The following is a 19418-nucleotide window of genomic DNA, read 5'->3' on the forward strand; positions in this document are numbered from 1 at the left end:
GTATGGAGCAGCCAAACCAGCTTCAGGTTCTCCATAAGCCCTGTAGCATCTATAATAACTGGTATGATTGATATTTCAGTTTCTTTTCATATCATACATGAGACCTTGATATTTGGTCTCTTTCTCTATCAGGTTTCACAGCAGCATTTTCAAGGTAGGTGGCTGTAGGGATGATCCTTTAAACTTCCCTTATAAGGAAAAAAAGAGCCACATACTTCACAAGAATATGGTTTCTTTCTTGTATGTGTTTCCATATGAATGAACATATGAAATAACAAGCCACGCACTTCAAAATTATATGCTTTTTCCTTTGTATGTGTCGACATATGACACTATAAACTTTCCTTGTGAGAAAAAGAAGAGCCACATACTTCACAAGAATATGGTTTTTCTCTTTTTTAAAAATTTTCTTATCAGTTTGTTCAAGCTGGGATGGGACATCCTACCAGATGCCAAACATTCACCCGCTAACTCAGTTATTCCAAATAAGATATCTTCAAAAGATTCTGACTGTCCCTTTCAGTGTAATTGTTTGAATCTTTCTTACACTTGGTTCACCAGGTATATCTGCCTGGTAGTTTTTGAAATTCTTTTTCACAAGTCCAGTTGTTCGTATAATTACTGGAATCGTAAGATTCCAATTTCTTTTCATGTCACACATGGTATTTTGCTTTCAACTTATTGGGGACACTAACTTCTAAGGTTGCTTCTTTCTCTTTGTTGTCTCATATTATTATGTCAGGTTTTATGGCTCCATTTTTTAGGTACGTAGCTGTAGAAATTGGATAGTCATAGTTGATGATGTATAACTTATTTCCAACTGTACTTTCTGGTAAACATGTTCCTAAAATTTGTTGCTGCATTCGATATTCAGCTTTTTGCAAATCGTCCAGTGGAGATGTTTACACACTTATGTTGGGCCGTATAATAGCCATTCCCCAGCAGAACCTTACAGTTAGATGTCAGGCGGCTCACACTCTTTCCACTTGAACCTGCACTTCCTATCATTGCTTAAACCACTCATTTTGTAAAAAGCATTTGTCATCAAGTTTTGATTTCGGGCAGCCATTAGAATTCAGAATTCTCTCTTGGTCGCAGTGAAGCCTTCTTTATAGTCCTGGGTAAATTCACCCAGAAAATACTTGGAACACTGTTAATTGGCCAATTCTTTCAGTTTTTTGCAATGAAAGCTCTTTGTGTATTTCTGGCAACTCTTTTGGGCTATTTCTATAGCAAACTTGTATTTTGATTCTGTCTCATTTGTAAGACAGTCTTTGTGACCTCTGATCTTGTCCGAGTCACTTTTCTGATCGACAATGATCAGATGTGACCAACAGGACCTGTTGATTGCGCTGGTCAGTCTTCCATTCGTGGTCGGTGCTTGTTAGTTTCTCCCATGTTAGGGTTTATATGACATCACCTGCTAAGAAAAAGAACAGTAATTAACAAATTCGCCCTCCAGTAGGAAGGCAACTCAATGCACAGAGAAAAGAACACAAAATCAGCTTCTTCTAGTCTAATTAATTTTCACACAAAAAAACAATATATATATATATATATATATATATATATATATATATATATATATATATATATATATATGCATAAATGCTGTTACAGTTCACAAGTATTGAGTTGATATAAGTTGACAATTAGTTTTTAGGCCTTCTCTCTTTCTTTCTTAGTAGTGCAGCATTAGTAATCGGGGGCATCGTGGAGAGGTGGGTACGCGATCACATTCAATTTCTAAATCAAACTCTCGACTGAATGACTCTTACTAACCTTTTCAGCTCTGCACGATTATATAGAGCAAGGCAGGGTAATGTGGGGGTGTTCCCTTCAACCAATCAACCACGACAGTGTCACCTATGCCTTGTCTAGATTGGTCCCCTTTTCGAATTCCCCCACAATTGCACCTGCAGAGGTTGCGAGCTGTTTACTAGACCTTCGGGGTCACACTTGTGATCCCTAGGTCAGATGACTGTCCTCAAGGTGTAAACATTCATTCTCCAATATATGAATTCACATTATTTGTACCAGTTCACTGCATATGTTTTCACTTAACCTTTAAAGTGACATTGTTGTCTACGGATAAAACCAAGACGAATAAAACACAATCATTTATTTTGTTACTTTCTCTCAGCAGGGATTTTTGCTGTCACCCGGGCACACTATATTTAATAAAGAGTTTTTTTATAGTGAATTTTAAGTTTTTGCTCTCTCACTTGGAGAGCCCAATCACCCTTTGGGTTGGTCATGTCACTCCAAAATGTTTGGCCAGTTTTGTGATGGACACTGTTCTGCTGGCTCGTTTCATGGTGTTTGCATATGTAGCAATATGAGTTGTCTCTGTTTAAAGAAGAACCACATACTTCACAAGAATGTGATTTGTCTCCAATATCTGCATTCAATGCAACAACCCTGACTTCTGTATGAGATAAAAATCAGCTGCTTCACAAGAATATTGTTTGTCTCATGCATATGTTCAAATGTGTAAAAATTAATTGTCAGTGAAAGGTAAACCACACATATCAAAAATCCTTCCGTACATTCATATCTGATTTACCTCTGCCCTCCATGCTTAAAAAGGAGGTTTCCTCTATAGTATCAGATCTGACCGAATGGTTAATTGTAGGCATAGACCAATTCATACCATCTAAAAAATTCCAACAAAAACCTAACAGCCAGCCATGGTTCTCCCCAGAATGTGCTGCTGCTATCGTGCACAGAAATCCTTTTTTTCCATAGCTACCAACGTAATAGATGCACTGAGACTAAAGCTGCTTTCAGGACTGCCAGCAACCACTGTTAAAGAATAAAAAATGCAAGAGAGCTATATGCCCAGTCTGTTAAATCCAAGGTAGCTGATCACCGGCTTAGTTCCCACCAGTTTTGGCAAATAATAGGATCCTGAACAGAAGTGTGCGTTCTATCCCAACCATTATCAATGGACCAGAGGTCATCTTGTCAGCGTCAGACAAAGCCAAACTATTTGCAAAGAACTTTGCAGCTAATTCTACCCTATGCGACGAAGGCCATCAACTCCCCATATTTCCTCCTATAACACAGAACAAGCTAGGTAACATACGAATATCCGTGCATGAGGTTGCCAAGCTAATCAAGAACCTTGATTCCAGTAAAGCAACTGGCCCTGATGGCATCCCAATTATAGTGTTAAAAAAGCTTCAACCAGAACTTGCTCCCATACTTACGAAACTATTTAAGCGCTGCCTTAAGGAGAAGTGCTTTCCGACTCCCTGGAAGACCTCATCAGTTTGCCCTGTATTTAAGAATTCAGGTGATAAGTCATCTCCCTCTCAGTACAGACCAATAAGTCTCCTGTGTGTTATGAGTAAGTTGCTGGAGTCCATATTAAATAGAGAAATAGTCAACCACCTCAGCAGGAATAACCTTCTTAGTGACACACAATATGGTTTCTGCTCTGCAAGATCTACCGCAGGTGTGCTGACGGTTATATCCCACAGGATTAGTGAATCTCTTGACAAAGGCTTCCTTTCTAGGGCAATTGCTCTTGACATATCAAAGGCCTTCGACAAAGTATGGCATAAGGGTCTACTTCACAAGATTTCCAGCTACGGTATAACTGGAAATGTTTTCTCAATCATTAAATCATTTCTCTCCGATAGGCTCATAAGAGTAGTGGTAGATGGACAAAAATCGGAGGCCTGCAATATAAATGCTGGAGTCCCTCAGGGGTCAATCCTGGGCCCAACTCTCTACATCAATGACCTCCCTAAACATATACTTAAATCATTCGTTGACATCTATGCTGATGACACGACCATCTACGGCAATACATCAAAGGCTGTAAATGACAAAGTTCTCTCTGATTCTCTCTCATCTGATCTCGAGTGCGTGGTTCAGTGGGGGAAGATGTGGCTGGTTACCTTTAATGCATCCAAAACCAAACTCCTTTCCTTACATCATCAATGCTCTGATCCCCATCTGGCATCAATTGTGATGGATGGCTCTCGTCTGGGTGAGGCCCTGTGTTTCGACAAGCTTCTGGGTTTGACCTTTACTCCTGATCTGAAATGGAACACGTACATCAAGTCTGTTGCCAAGGTCGCTGGAAAGATGGTGGGATCCTTCTACCGCTCCAGAAGATATCTCACTACTGATGCAATTCTCTATCTATATAAAAGCCAAGTACGTCCAAGGATGGAATACTGTTGCCATATCTGGGCAGGAGCTGCTAAAAACAGCCTATCCTGCCTTGACAGAGTACAAAATAGACTTTGTGGCTTAGTGGGGGATGCCCTTTTCTCTACCCTGCAACCTCTCTCCCAAAGAAGAGACGTTGCGAGCCTATCCTTGTTTTATTGTTATTTCCATGGCAGGTGCTCGTCTGAACTCCAATCTCTGGTCCCCCCTCGCCAATCTTTCACGTAAAACACCCGTCTAGCTGAAGCCACTGTGAAAAATTTCCCCCACTTTATATCTGTGCCTAAATCAAAACGCGGATTCCATGAACAAAGCTTCTTAGAACTGCACGCCTGTGGAACTCTGTTCCGTCTGCCTGCTTCCCTCCGGACTACAACTTGGATGTCTTCAAGTCCAATGTTAACAAATTCCTAATGAACCGCTCCCTTAAGTAAACACTTCAGCAAACCTCCCCACTAACGTAATGTACTTGCAATAACCCTTATCCCTGAGTGGCTTCCGGGCCTTGATAAGTGGTGATCACTGTGTAAAAAAAAAAAATATCACACAAAAGTCTTCTTTTTCCTTCTTTTAAATAAAATCATATTCTTCACAAGAATCTACCTTTTTTGTTGATCAGATTTCAATTTCTCTTCATAATTTGAAATGTTAGATATTTTTATCATAAAACACACATGTAAGAAAAACAATTTTTTGATAAATTTTTTATCCAAACTAATGTTTGTATCAGTCCTAATTTTGCACTGAATTTAGCTCCAAAAATTAGCAAAATGTTTTTATTTTAAAATGTTGAATAGGATCACATTTTAAATGTCTAATTTTTTGCATTTCCATATCAAATATCCATGCATTTTTGTTATTCTAGTTAATATTTAAAAAAAAATGAATACAGAAAACCTACACATGACAAAAAGAGTTTCTGATATTGTTTTTACCAAATTTGATTTGATGAAAAAAATATGTATTCTGTAAAACATAAAAAACTTTTCAAATATTTAAAAATGTTCTTATATCAGCAATGAAATGAAGAGCAATCAAATGCAATAATCAATTTTTTCCATTCAAATTCTGAAAATATAAAATAAATTTTAAAAGATACATTTCATGTGGTAAAAATGAATTATTAGGTAAATTCTTATTAAAAAGCCCATGAATGCATTATTGATGAAAGTAAAATTATGTTTTTATGCAATGCTGGTCTGATAATAAAATTAATAAATTTTCTCTTTTCAAGTATCTAACTGAAAAATTCTTAATTAATGATATTATTATAGTAATAATTTTTTTATTGTAATATAAATAATTCTTAAAGATATCTTTCTTAAAATACAGATATTTTATAAAGTTTAAAATCAGTTATAATTTACATTTTTGTATTATTTAATTGGAATTCATTATTGAGATGAGTTTTATTTATTAATTTTATTTATTGCTGACTATTATCCTCATCTTTTTCTTAGTTGTTTCACAATGTTTCGGCCAACTATTCCTGCAACACACAACTATGGAAGGCAGTAATTGCAGTGGATGCAGTCAGGAGATTCAGAGTTCCTATCCCGTCGCGGTTACCACCTGACGAAGGCCAGAGGAATAGTTGGCAGAAATGTCATGAAACAACTAAGAAAAGTTCTTTGGAAGCATGCAATGTATGAAAATGATAAAGTGAGATGGGCTGACAAAATCTCATCACACAGGTTAGTGATTTTGAATGATCAAATGGAATAAATTTCTGTCTACAATCAGTCTTGTTAATTTAATCCTCTTTGAAAGTGCAAATAAGGAGCTTTGATTTCAGAGAGCAATCTCTCAGCCTGAAAGGATAAAAAACATGCATGTAAGCTAAATATATATCAAGTTTGTTGGTAGGATATCCTCAAAATCAACTAGAGCAAAGTGATTTTCTGAATATACTGACCATCAAAATTTGCAAGTGCTGACTCAAGTCTCGTTCATTCATATTAGATAATTTAAGTGCCATTGAGTTTTTTTTTTAATTTTTTTTTTATTACATTTTTACCCCAAACCAGGCACATTGCCACTTTGTTGTAGGGGCTACTATCAGTGGCATAGGCATCAGGGGTACTGTGTAGGGAGTTGGGCAGCAAGCTGTCAGTTCACATTACACTTGAACTTCTACATGTCAGTACAGTTGGGGAAGCAGGGACCCGAAAGGGAATTCCAAAGTCTAGCTGTCCTGTAAAAGAAACTACTGGAGTAGAAGGCTCTCTTACATCTAGAGATCTCTACTATGTAGGTGTGGGATTTTGCTGCTTGTCGGGTTTGTTGGGAGTATCTACGTCGAGGGAGCACAAGTGCTTGCAGTTCGTCAGAGCATTCACAGTTAAAGTACTTGTAGAACAGGCAGAGGGATACAACGTTTTGTCGATGGGACAGAAGCTGAAGTTTAGATGATAGTACAGGACCTATCAGATTGGCGACTCTCTTTTGAACCTTATCTAGGAGCGAGAGACTAGTGGCAGATACACCATCCCAAATATGACAACAATACTGCATACATGGGCGAATGGTGGCCTTATAGACGTATAGGATACTTTCAGGCGTTAGTATTTTTCTAGCACAGTAGAGAGAACCCACCTTCTTCGCAGCGGTCCTGGCGATACTCTCAATGTAATTGTTCCAACTCATGTTTCCTGCGAGCGTTAGGCCGAGGAGTTTAAAAGATGTACTTTCAGATAAAGAGTCATTGGCCATTGCTATTGGTGGTAGAGAACCTTTCTTGTAATTATTGAAGGAAACGAGTTTAGTCTTGGCAGCATTGAATGTGACCGTCCATTTATGTCCCCATTCCACTACAGATTGGAGGTCATCCTCTAGTGTTTCTGCCATTTCTTTAGATATGTGTTCATTTGTTTTCCTGTTGTGTCTGTTATAGAGCTTGGTGTCGTCAGCATATATACCCATCTCACAAACAATTTTGTCAGGGAGGTCATTTATGAATATTAGGAATAACAGAGGTCCAAGGATAGACTCCTGAGGCACTACCGCATTTATATCATATTGTTTAGATGTACGACCGTCGAGGACAACCTGGATTTTTCTCTTATCTAAGAAGGATTTAATTATGTTATGTATTCTTCCAGTGATACCGTATGATCTGATTTTCCTGAGAAGACCTTCATGCCATACCCTGTCAAAAGCCTCAGATATATCTAGAGCTACCGTTCTACTCTCCCCCACTTTGTCCAGTGAATGGTATATACGTTCTGAGATTACAGTTAGGATGTCTGCTGTGGAATGGGCTTGCCTAAATCCATATTGTTGGTCAGTCAGAAGTTTTGCATCTGTAAGGTGATGGATTAGAGCTTGGTTAATTATGGTCTCAAATATTTTGGTGAAAAGTGGGAGGAGGCTAAGAATATCAATTGCCCATCCCATCTTAATATTGGCCCATCTTAACACTGATCAGATCAAAAATATCCACAGTAGATGTCAATATTAAAGCTCTATAAAAGTTATGCTTTATTTTAATCCTTTATTGCAATGGTATTAATTTATCTTTGGATGATAACCGACATACATCAATAATAGAAACATAAGTCGGGATAGGTTTTAGACACAGCCATGTGTATCACTTTGATTCAAAGTGGTGAGAGATGGAAGTGCCTATATATTTATCTTTTTTATTAGAGAGGGAGCATCTTAGGGGAATAATTCATACTATGACATTTATGACCTGGTTGAACTAATTCATTCAACCGTAAATAAGTGAATATAATGGCATAAATAAAGTAGGATTTGATTCAAACACTTGTTTCTTATATGTATTAGTCAGTATCTTGGTAGATGTCAGATACCTCCAGATTGCAACTGCCCATTGCTTACATTCAGTATGCCGTCATCTGTCTCAGAGTGGAGGATTTCGTTTGTTGATACACATTTTCTTCATGGATTAAAATTAAGGTCAGTTTATGAAATGCAAAAATTCTCTGTGGCGAAAATTCTGGGAACGCAGGCTTACCTCTTAACCGGTCTCGGTGTGCGCTTTGTCGACGCAGCATCATGATGCTGAAAAGGTTCCAAGATGGCGCCTGCAGCCTTATATACCAATTCAGTCTCGCAGAATCTTGTGTGCTCTCACGCACATATGCAAATTTGGAGGACTAAAAACAGGCCACTGGAGCAGATGAGAGTCGTGAAAACGCATCTACGGAAAGTACAGACAGACGACGCTGCTGCAGTGAGCTGAGGTTTTGTGTATTCTTTTTTTTCTTTGCAAAAACATTCTCATTGGTAGTTTTACTATTGAACTTCATAATTTTTTTAAGTTTGAAGACAATCATAGTATCATTACCTTTTAAACTAACTAAAATTAACAAATGCTTTTTAATCATCTACATCATAATTCAGGTCATAAAGGGTTAACAATTACAGGAAGCCTTCTAACAACCGATATCCATGACAAATAACACCTTACCTGAGAATTCTTCTTCAAACTCCTCAGCTTAACATTCACAGGCAATATGAACTAGAACAAATGCCATCTTAACACATTCTTTGTTTTTTTATTACATCATCTGTGCAGATGTTTAGAGGAAGTGAAATATCAAAAAGAAGCTGCATTTTCCCCCTGTACTTTTGAACTTCAACCATGGCCTCACCACCAGAACCAATCTTGCAGGTTCAAGGAACTTCAGTGAGTAATTCTATTGTGAAATAATTGACATTTTGCATAGCCAGAAATTTCCAATTTGGATTATTGACAGTGTGGCACTGATTTTCTCCTGGTAAGCAAAAATATTGCAAACCTCCTTTGCTAGAAGACATCTTTTACGTTTCCTTCGTCTATGGACAGAGGAGAGCCCTTATTTAGGGATAATGTTGGTTGTGAAAAGAGAGGAGAAGAGAAGGAATTTCAGACTTGATTAGAGAGTGAGTAGAAATTATTAGTCTTCTTGAGAAAGAAGTGGGTACAGTTAGAGATGTGGCGTGGAGTACCATAGGGGAAAGGATAAAAAAAAGTTTTGTTTTTCTTAAATGAGCTAACAAGGGTCAATGTATATTACTTAATATGCTAGGAAGTGATGACAGAGGGAAGTCATTTGGAAGAAGTAAAAATGTTTTGCAGAATTTTGACTGGGGGTGGATTAATGCTTTTAAACCAGGGGTACCCATTACATTGATCGCGATCGACTGGTCGATTACAGATACTGTGGGTAGATCGCATGGTACTGAAAAACAAATGTTGGCAATAGCAAACTTCCAGAACCTTGCAGCAGAGCTGGAGACACAAGAGCAGTCATGTGTGCAGCTTGAGAGGGCATGGTAGATGAAAGAAATTTGCAATTGTCCGTCAGAGTTCAACAAATACTGCAAAGACTTTGCTTTACTTGAGCTAATCAATTCATGTGCTACCCTTTCTAAGATAATGCTGCAGTTGTTTCACTTGCATTGAAAATTGCAACAGTGTTTCATCGGAACTCTTCTAGGGAAGGGATGAGATTCTGACACTATAAGCCGACATTCAGTCGATGCAGAGCTCATGGACAATTATGGAACTTACGCAGAGAAGACCCCAACATCAATAAATGTGTTACCTTCTTGACTGCATTATTTTGGTTCACTTATTTATGCGAGTCAGCCTTTTCCCACATGAAGATTTATGGGCAATTACATTTTTGTATTTTTATCCGTTCTTTTATTTTTGAAATTGTTGTGGAGGTAATGATGTGTCGAAACCGAACTTCATATCCACCCAGGCAACGCCGGGTATTCATGCTAGCAAATAAATAAATAACAAAAAGAAATAACAATGAAAAATACAATCCAAGTTCGAACAAAAGTATCAATAAGTCACTGCTTTTTGTGTTCTTTTTTTTACTCACGTTCACTCCTAACAATAAGGGGCTACTATTTAGAACCATGTCTAGGAAAGATTAGCAAAATGTTGGTTTACATTACATTTAAACTCCTGCATATCAGTATGGTACAGGGAGCAGGTAGCAGGAAGATAATTCCAAAGTCTAGCTGTTCAAGGAAAGAAATTATTAGAGTCAAAAGCTTTCTGGCATTAGAGACATCAACAGTGAAGGGGTGAGATTTTATTGCTAAGCGGGTTTGTCGGGAATGCTGAGAGAGCACAAGTGCAACGAGTTCATTAGAACAAATTCCATGAAAATATTTGTAAAACAGGCACAGACGCAACATTGCGGTGCTGGGCCAGGAGTTAGTAAACAAAGTGGGACCTATTAGATTAAAAACTCTTTTTTGCACTATATCCAAGAGGTAGAGGCCAGTGGCAGATGCTCCAGCCCAGATGTGGCAACAATATTCTATGCATGTGCAAATGGTGGCCTTGTTAAGGTAAAGGATATTCTCAGGTGCGAGTAATCTACAGGGTGGTCAAAAAGTCAGGTAACATTTTAAAGAAAAACGATATTAGCAATACACGTATATTTAAGTACCATACATTGAAATATAAAATGAAACAAACATGAAATATGTTTATTTTGTTAATTGTCGTCCATTTCTCTCTATCAATCGCTGGAAGCGATTAACCACTGATTGTGTAACACGTGTAATCATGTCAGCTGATATCCGCGCAATCTCCTCTTCAATAAATAACTTAAAGACGCTATTGTATCAGGCTTCTTGCCATAAACGCTATCCTTTACATAGCCCCAAAGCCAGAAATCAGGAGGGGTAAGATCCGGAGATCTGGCTGGCCATTCAACTGGGCCACGGCGACCAATCCATCGTTGTGGAAAAATTTCATCCAAGAAATAATATTAAACGAATAGAGATTATAATGGATCATATTGTTTTTTCTACCTTTAACATGTTACCTGACTTTTTGACCACCCTGTAGCTTGATAGAGGAAACCCACCTTCTTCATAGCCGCCTTCGCAATGTCCTCAATGTATTTGTTCCAGTTTGTATTGCCTGTGAATGTTAGGCTGAGGAGGCTGAAGGAAGAATTATCGAACAGGATGTTAGTTGTCTGTTATTAAAAAAACTAAACTAATCTCTGTATTCTTTTAAACTACTTTCAAAACCTCAGCCGGAAACAAATTTCAAGAAGTGGCCCACCAACTGAAATAAATTATGAAAGAAACAAAGAAAACAAGAGCTTTGTGACTACTGTGAAGTGCTCTACTACTGAGCCACAAGCTGCACTAGTTGCAATGGATTGGTTGTTTTTGTTTTACGGCATATCAACCCTTTTCAGGTTATTTAATGCCGAATCCGGTGAATTTTTTTTTTTTTTTTTTATTTTTTTTACACAGTGATCACCACTTATCAAGGCCCGGAAGCCACTCAGGGATAAGGGTTATTGCAAGTACATTAAGTTAGTGAGGAGATTTGCTGAAGTGTTTACTTAAGGGGGCGGTTCATTAGGAATTTGTTAACATTGGACTTGAAGACATCCAAGTTGTAGTCCGGAGGGAAGCAGGTAGACGGAACAGAGTTCCACAGGCGTGCAGTTCTAAGAAAGAAGCTTTGTTCATGGAATCCGCGTTTTGATTTAGGCACAGATAAAGAGTGGGGGAAATTTTTCACAGTGGATTCAGCTAGACGGGTGTTTTTCGTGAAAGATTGGCGAGGGGGGACCAGGGATTGGAGTTCAGATGAGCACCTGCCATGAAAATAACGATAAAACAAGGATAGGCTCGCAACGTCTCTTCTGTGGGAGAGGGGTTGCAGGGTAGAGAAAAGGGCATCCCCCACTAAACCACGAAGTCTATTTTGTACTCTGTCAAGGCATGATAGGCTGTTTTTGGCAGCTCCTGCCCAGATATGGCAACAGTATTCCATCCTTGGCCGTACTTGGCTTTTATATAGATAGAGAATTGCATCAGCAGTGAGATATCTTCTGGAGCGGTAGAAGGATCCCACCATCTTTCCAGCGACCTTGGCAACAGACTTGATGTACGTGTTCCATTTCAGATCAGGAGTAAAGGTCAAACCCAGAAGCTTGTCAAAACACGGGGCCTCACCCAGACGAGAGCCATCCATCACAATTGATGCCAGATGGGGATCAGAGCGTTGATGATGTAAGGATAGGAGTTTGGTTTTGGATGCATTAAAGGTAACCAGCCACATCTTCCCGCACTGAACCACGCGCTCGAGATCAGAGGAGAGAGAATCAGAGAGAACTTCGTCATTTACAGCCTTTGATGTGTTGCCGTAGATGGTCGTGTCATCAGCATAGATGTCAACGAATGATTTAAGTATGTGTTTAGGGAGGTCATTGATGTAGATCAGAAAGAGAGTTGGGCCCAGGATTGACCCCTGAGGGACTCCAGCATTTATATTGCAGGCCTCCGATTTTTGACCATCTACCACTACTCTTATGAGCCTATCGGAGAGAAATGATTTAATGATTGAGAAAACATTTCCAGTTATACCGTAGCTGGAAATCTTGTGAAGTAGACCCTTATGCCATACTTTGTTGAAGGCCTTTGATATGTCAAGAGCAATTGCCCTAGAAAGGAAGCCTTTGTCAAGAGATTCACTAATCCTGTCGGATATAACCGTCAGCACATCTGCGGTAGATCTTGCAGAGCGGAAACCATATTATGTGTCACTAAGAAGGTTATTCCTGCTGAGGTGGTTGACTATTTCTCTATTTAATATGGATTCCAGCAACTTACTCATAACACAGAGAAGACTTATTGGTCTGTACCGAGAGGGAGATGACTTATCACCTGAATTCTTAAATACAGGGCAAACTGATGAGGTCTTCCAGGGGGTCGGAAAGCACTTCTCCTTAAGGCAGCGCTTAAATAGTTTCGTAAGTATGGGAGCAAGTTCTGGTTGAAGCTTTTTTAACACTATAATTGGGATGCCATCAGGGCCAGTTGCTTTACTGGAATCTAGGTTTTTTTATTAGCTTGGCGACCTCATGCACGGATATTTGTATGTTACCTAGCTTGTTCTGTGTTATAGGAGGAAATATGGGGAGTTGATGGCCTTCGTCGCATAGGGTAGAATTAGCTGCAAAGTTCTTTGCAAATAGTTTGGCCTTGTCTGACGCTGACGAGATGACCTCTGGTCCATTGATAATGGTTGGGATAGAACGCACACTTCTGTTCAGGATCCTATTTGTTATTTGCGAAAACTGGTGGGAACCAAGCCGGTGATCAGCTACCTTGGATTTAACAGACTGGGCATATAGCTCTCTTGCATTTTTTATTACTCTTTTACATTGGTTGCTGGCAGTCCTGAAAGCAGCTTCAGTCTCAGTGCATCTATTACGTTGGTTGATTTTGAAGAAAAAAGTTTTTAATAGAATATATTTGTTTTTTTCAAGTCAGTTTCTATTTAATCCATAGTTGGGACTCTAACAGGTGCTACCACTCCGGTCAGAGCGGACCTGGAAGCAATGGCAATTAAAGGGTGGCTCCACACTCCCCAGAGCCCGCAAGCTGGGACCTCACCATCGGATATAGTTTAAGGTCATATCCAGGACCAAGTTGCAATGGAAGACATGCATTACATTATAAAATCTACCATCTTATATGTCATTTGCTATAATTGAAAGTATCAAATTTTTTAGACATTGCTAAAATGCTACATGGAAATCATGATTACTACGTTGCATAACTGGAAGCACTTCCTGTCTATAACAAAGGATGATGGGAGATTTTGTTTCTTGATGGAATGACGACTTTATAACTGCATTCTGGGAATATAGAAAAATGGACATCATAAATCGCATCCATAAAGTCAGGGAAAATTTTGAAAACTATTGTTGCAGTTCCCATCGTTCTATCATTTCTTTCTTCCCACTGACATGCAAATTAACTGTACGTTTAAACAACTCTGAGTCAAAAAAAAATAAATAAATAAATAAAAATAAGAATGTTCGCACCAATGAAAGAAATATCGGCTTTTTTTATATGCTCAAATTCGACCGCATCTTAATTTGTATATGTTACCTTTTCGTTTCCTATCAGTCGGGGTCCTGGATATGACCTTAAACTATATCTGATAGTGATGCCCCAGCTTGCGGGCTTTGGGGAATATGGAGCCACCTTTTAATTGCTATTGCTCCCAGGTCCACTTTGACCCAGAGTCGTAGTACCTGTTAGGTTCCCAACTATGGGTTAAATAGAAACTGACTTGAAAAAAAACCCAAATGCATTCTATTAAAAACTTTTTTCTTCAAAATAACTGGATTTGGCATTAAATAACCTGAAAAGGGTGGATATGCCATAAAACAAAAACAACCAACCAAACCTATCGGTCAGACTTCGAGTTTGAGTGTCAGTGACTTTTATGCAAATGCACCGCTTGGACGTTTGTTTCCATGGCTGTTGTCACAATAATTTTTATGTTGACAATCTGATCAAAATCAGCAGTGAAATCGAGTCACTCAGGTCTATTAATCATTCTGTTTATGATCGGCTGAAAGAAGTTAGATTTGAATTGCAATTGTATGACTCTAATAACGAGAGTTGCAGGAGGAAATGATTGGGAATGGTAGTTAGGGTTAGGGTTAGGAATGGTAGTGCTTCCTTTCCTCTTCCTGTATCAGAAAAAGTTTTGGGATACTTTTATTTCTCTCAGCAGGATTTGGCGAGCCTTGCATCCATGATTGTTGACTCTGACGTTGACACTAAACACAGTATTTTTGCACAGTTTTCTAGGATCTATCATCAATTGTTCTTACATCTCCCTGTTCAGAGAAAAATTATATAATGAAATTGCCTTGGGATCAGAATTTTCCAGGGAGGGACTCCAGGATAATTGGAGATTATTGGCAGGGTAGTTAAGTTGATTGAGTGAGGTGAAGTTCCCTAGAAAAGCCTCGAGTGAGGATCTCCCTACAGAATTCTTGTGCTTCTGTGATGCTTCAAATGAGGCTTATAACTTTTCTCTATATGCTAAGCAAAGGAAAGAGTGATTTTTGCAAAGGGCGAAGATGGCTTCTCTCCAAAAATTACTTGCTCACTCTAGAAATGTTAGCCATATTCTTAGTATGTAAAATATTTCCTAATATTTTGAAATCGATGGCTTCAGTTGCCATTGAGTCATTATATCTCATATATCTGAGAGTCAGATTGTTTTACCTTGGGAAGAATGAACGGGTTTATTCTCGCTTATTAAGAATGATTGCAAACAGATCCCCTAAAGCATTTGTATCCCTTATCAATTCAGGAAATTTCTTCTGCAGATTATGCAGAGGCTGAATTTCAAAAGGAGAGGGAGACCTTATTTCTGTCTTACTTAATCTGTTAGGAATGACGGTTCCTCCCCAATTATATGTTGTAATGAATGCAACAGAAACAAATCACTTTAAACGCGTCGGAGTCTTCAAGGAAGAGACTTGTCGATATTGGCTTTGTCCAGCTTGTGAGGCATAAGGCTCTTCGCCTATTAATATTAATAGGCAAAGCACTTGTAAATAAAGTTTTTGGTACTCCTGCAGTATTTTACCCACCGATTTCACGATCTTAGCCGAGCGTTGATCGACATCCGTCGGAAAACGCCGGAACATGGCGAGCGGTACGATACTCTATCAGCCAATCAGGGCGCTTCAAACGAACGCGCAGCAGACGAATAATTTTCATTGAAATTACACACATAGCGTTTCATTTCAGTTATTTTATTGTTCAAAGTAAAAATACACAGCCTTTCATTTTTTCATTTCAGCTATTTAATTTAGCGATAAAAAAAAAAAAAAACAAAAACCGGGAGCTGTTGGAAACATATTTATGCGAATTTATGTGGAGACAAAAATTTGGACACAACCCTTTTGTCTCCATAATAAATCAAATCGCGGAAGGCTACCCGGTTTGGGAAGGAGCTTCTTTCCACATCCTCTGAAAACCCTTTGCTCCCTACTTTGCCTCTCTACAGTCAGTAGAAAATCTTCCAGTCGGAACTAAAGATAAACAGTAATTGTTGTCCCCCCCCTACAAACATTACTGAAAAAAAAACAAAAAAAAACATTGTTGTTACTGTTTAATAACGTTTTGTTAAAAACACACAAAAAAAAAAAACATTGAAGTTTTTATTACTGTTGCTTACCCCCCCCCCCCCCCAAAAAAAAGCTATCGGAAAACAAAATGAACCAAAAAAAAAAAATATTCAACAGAATAAATTTATTTTACTTTAAAAAAACTTACGGTAAGTGTTTGTGATTTATTTTATCCAAATTTTTTGCATTAATTTTATCCATTTTGTTGTGTGTGTGTGTAATATCTTTTCCTTGTAATGTTGTTGCTATTCACATACTTTTAGCGTTCTTGCACCGTAGCTCCGAATTCTCGGCTTTCGTCGGCGTTAACGCCGAAAGCGTTCGTCAACGCTCGGCTAAGATCGTGAAATCGGTGGGTAAAATACTGCAGGAGTACCAAGTTTTTCTCTGTCTCATTTAGGATAAGATAAGATATACCTTGAGATTACAAGAATAATTTTTTTATTACATTTTCACCCCAAACAATGCACATTGCCACTTTGATGTAACGGGCTACTATCAGGGACATAAGTTGCAGGGATACTATGTAGGGAGTTAAGCAGCGAGATATCTTTTCACATTACACTTGAACTTCTGCATGTCAGTACAGTTGGGGAAGCAGGAACCTGGAAAGGAATTCCAAAGTCTAGCAGTTCTGGGAAAGAAACTATTAGAGTAGAAGGCTTTCTTCCATCAAGGGATCTCTATTGTGTAGGGGTGAGACTTTGCTGCTTGTTGGGTTTGTCACAGGTATTTACGTTGAGGAGGTACAAGGGCTTGTAGTTCGTTGGAGTATCCACCATTAAAATACTTGTAAAACAGGCAGAGGAATGCAACATTTCGTCGATAGGACAGCGGTTGAAGCTTAGAAATAATAAAATCATTTCTTGATTCTTGTATAAAACAATAAAATAATTATTCATTACATCTTGTAAAATCATTTGATCTGGAAATGTGTAAAATTATTCTAGATTGTAAAAAAAATGAAAGATGTTTAACATTACTCCTATGAAACAAATATGGTTAATTTTTGAGCTATAAAACAAAACTCGTAGTATTCTTTGCTCTGCTAACATCACTTAAGTAAAAACACTTAATTAAAAAAATGTTTAAGCTCGAATTTGTAGAATTTTAAAGATGGGACATAGTCTTCTACAAATATTGAAAAAGTGATGAATATTCCAGTTTTGAATAAAGATAAGGCTAAAAGAACACCGTGAAGCCGTAACATGGGGAGGACGAAAAGCCAGGACTAGCTGATCACAGATGGAAAGAAAAAGGAGCACTTCTCTTTATGGAACAAGGTCAAAATAATTTTTGCTCCTCTTTTGAGACTGTGATGAAATTCACATAGCTGGAAATACTTCATGTCTATAACAAAGGATGATGAGATATTTTGCTTCTTGGCAAAAATCTCCTTTTATGCTTGCATAAAGGCACAAATTTAGGCATCAAAATCAGTTTCCAGGTGACATTTGTTCTGACAAGATTACCTTCTCAGATTCATTCAGAAACCAATGGGAGGAATTTTTCCATTCCACTTCTCCACATAAGCATTCTTGGGATTTAGGACTTCTATGGTAATCTCCTTAAATGGGACCCTTAAACTATTTCCTAGCTTGAGAAATTTATATGAACTCTTTTCCACTGTGTTGTACCCAGCGTTGCCCAGGTGTTTGGAGGTATATGTTGAGAAAAAAACAGTTGTAATAGGTAGGCAGGCTCGAACCCAAATCGGGAAAGAAAGTGAAAGGAAACGTGACATTTTACCGCTTGGCCTCGATGGCACAGGAAATGAAAAGTGTCCCAATTTAAACAAAAAGTTGCCATGCAGAAAGCGAAAGTAAATGACTTCATGCAGGTGAAGAAATGAAATCACAAACTTAAGTTTGGCTGTAAGCCAGTTAAGCTTTCAGCTTTCCATCGTCGTGGGGGAAATTAGCTCCCCCAAGAGGGGGGGGAGCAATGAATAGCAATTGTCTGATATGAAGGGTATTCCCCACAGTGATCAAAGCTGATTGCCTTCAAGACTGCCTTTTTTTTTAAATTTCGATTCAGTTTCACTTTTATAAGAAAAACACCAACAAACACGCAACAGAACAGAATAGTGCAAATTTTATAAAAGTCAATCAAAATAAATCTAGTGACGATGTCCCTTTGCAAATCGTAGATATTATGATCTAGGGGGTATATAAAAAGTTCTAAGACACATAGAACCCCCCCCCCCCGATAAAAGCCTTTACTGGACATAAAAACATGCATGCGCCTGTTTTGTTTATTATATATATATATATATATATATATATATATATAAATATATATATATATATAGAGAGAGAGAGAGATTAGCATACAGTGAGCACCTACTTTTTAGCCACTTCAGCTTCCTATTTCATATGTTTGTTTTTCCTGTGAAAAAAATTATTTCAATTTTTATTTAAAAGAAAAAAGAAAAAAAAAAACAAGCTGATATTTAGGCTTGACAATGAATTTTCTGGAAAAGTATGCGATGCTAATTGCAGAGTGAAATGTAATATTTATTAAACAAGTTCAAAAGTTTTTACTACGATTCTTTACTTAAAAAAACAACTTTTACTCATCTTTTTTTCATTTAATTATTTCGTTTTTCTTTCATGTTGATTAAGTAAAAACACTACAGATCTACCCAGCTAGGAAGAAGAATAACTTATCTTGCCTTTGGTAATATTTACTTGTCATACGTTTGATGTTTTTACCACTTTTTCGAATTTCTGTGGATTTCAAAACAAGTATTCAAAACAAAAAACATAATTGACAGTTAAAAAAGAAATAATCAGTTGTAAATTTCCAATATTTTTTAATAATTATTCACTTAGTGAATGTAGTTATCTTCCTTATATTTTTAACGTAGTCTACAAATTCACAAGAAGTATATACTTAATTTGGATCTCCTGTAGCAGATGTCACCCATGGTTTTACTTTCGCTTTTCTTGCTCACATGTCCCTATTCTGAATTTGTAGCAGTGAGCTGACAAATACCAAAATGATCATTAACAATGTTTTATTTAAGCTTACCAGTACTTCTGCAGTTTAAAGCCTGTTTTTCCATGAGTCGTCTTGCTTGGCAACGCCTGGTGAATGACGAAAAACGTTGGATTATGCGGAGTGAGCGAAAAGAGACACGAGTGAGCAGATGGTAAAAACTGAAAGAAAAAAAAAGGAAATGAAAGAGTTTAAAAGGAAAAGAAAACAAGTTCGGGTTTGTATTACTATACACATAGATTTGAAAAAGTTGTCAAAAAATAAATATATAATAACTAATTTTTTTAT

At 37.7% G+C, this 19418-nt stretch overlaps 1 protein-coding gene across 1 annotated transcript in view; it reads right to left on the bottom strand.

Moving 5' to 3' along the window:
* LOC145284007 (uncharacterized) overlaps positions 1-19418 on the bottom strand; it is a 62178-nt gene that overhangs the window by 26335 nt on the left and 16425 nt on the right. Inside the window, exons 3-4 of the mRNA XM_080133099.1 lie at positions 19164-19291; positions 11031-11109 (exon numbers count right to left, since the gene is read on the bottom strand). Of these exons, the coding sequence (XP_079989225.1) occupies positions 11031-11109; positions 19164-19291 (207 nt within the window). The remainder of the gene's footprint in view (positions 1-11030; positions 11110-19163; positions 19292-19418) is intronic.

This window comes from Euprymna scolopes, chromosome 8 (genome assembly GCF_053919585.1).
Source record: "Euprymna scolopes isolate OS-2025 chromosome 8, ASM5391958v1, whole genome shotgun sequence".
Taxonomy (NCBI): Eukaryota; Metazoa; Mollusca; class Cephalopoda; order Sepiida; family Sepiolidae; genus Euprymna; species Euprymna scolopes.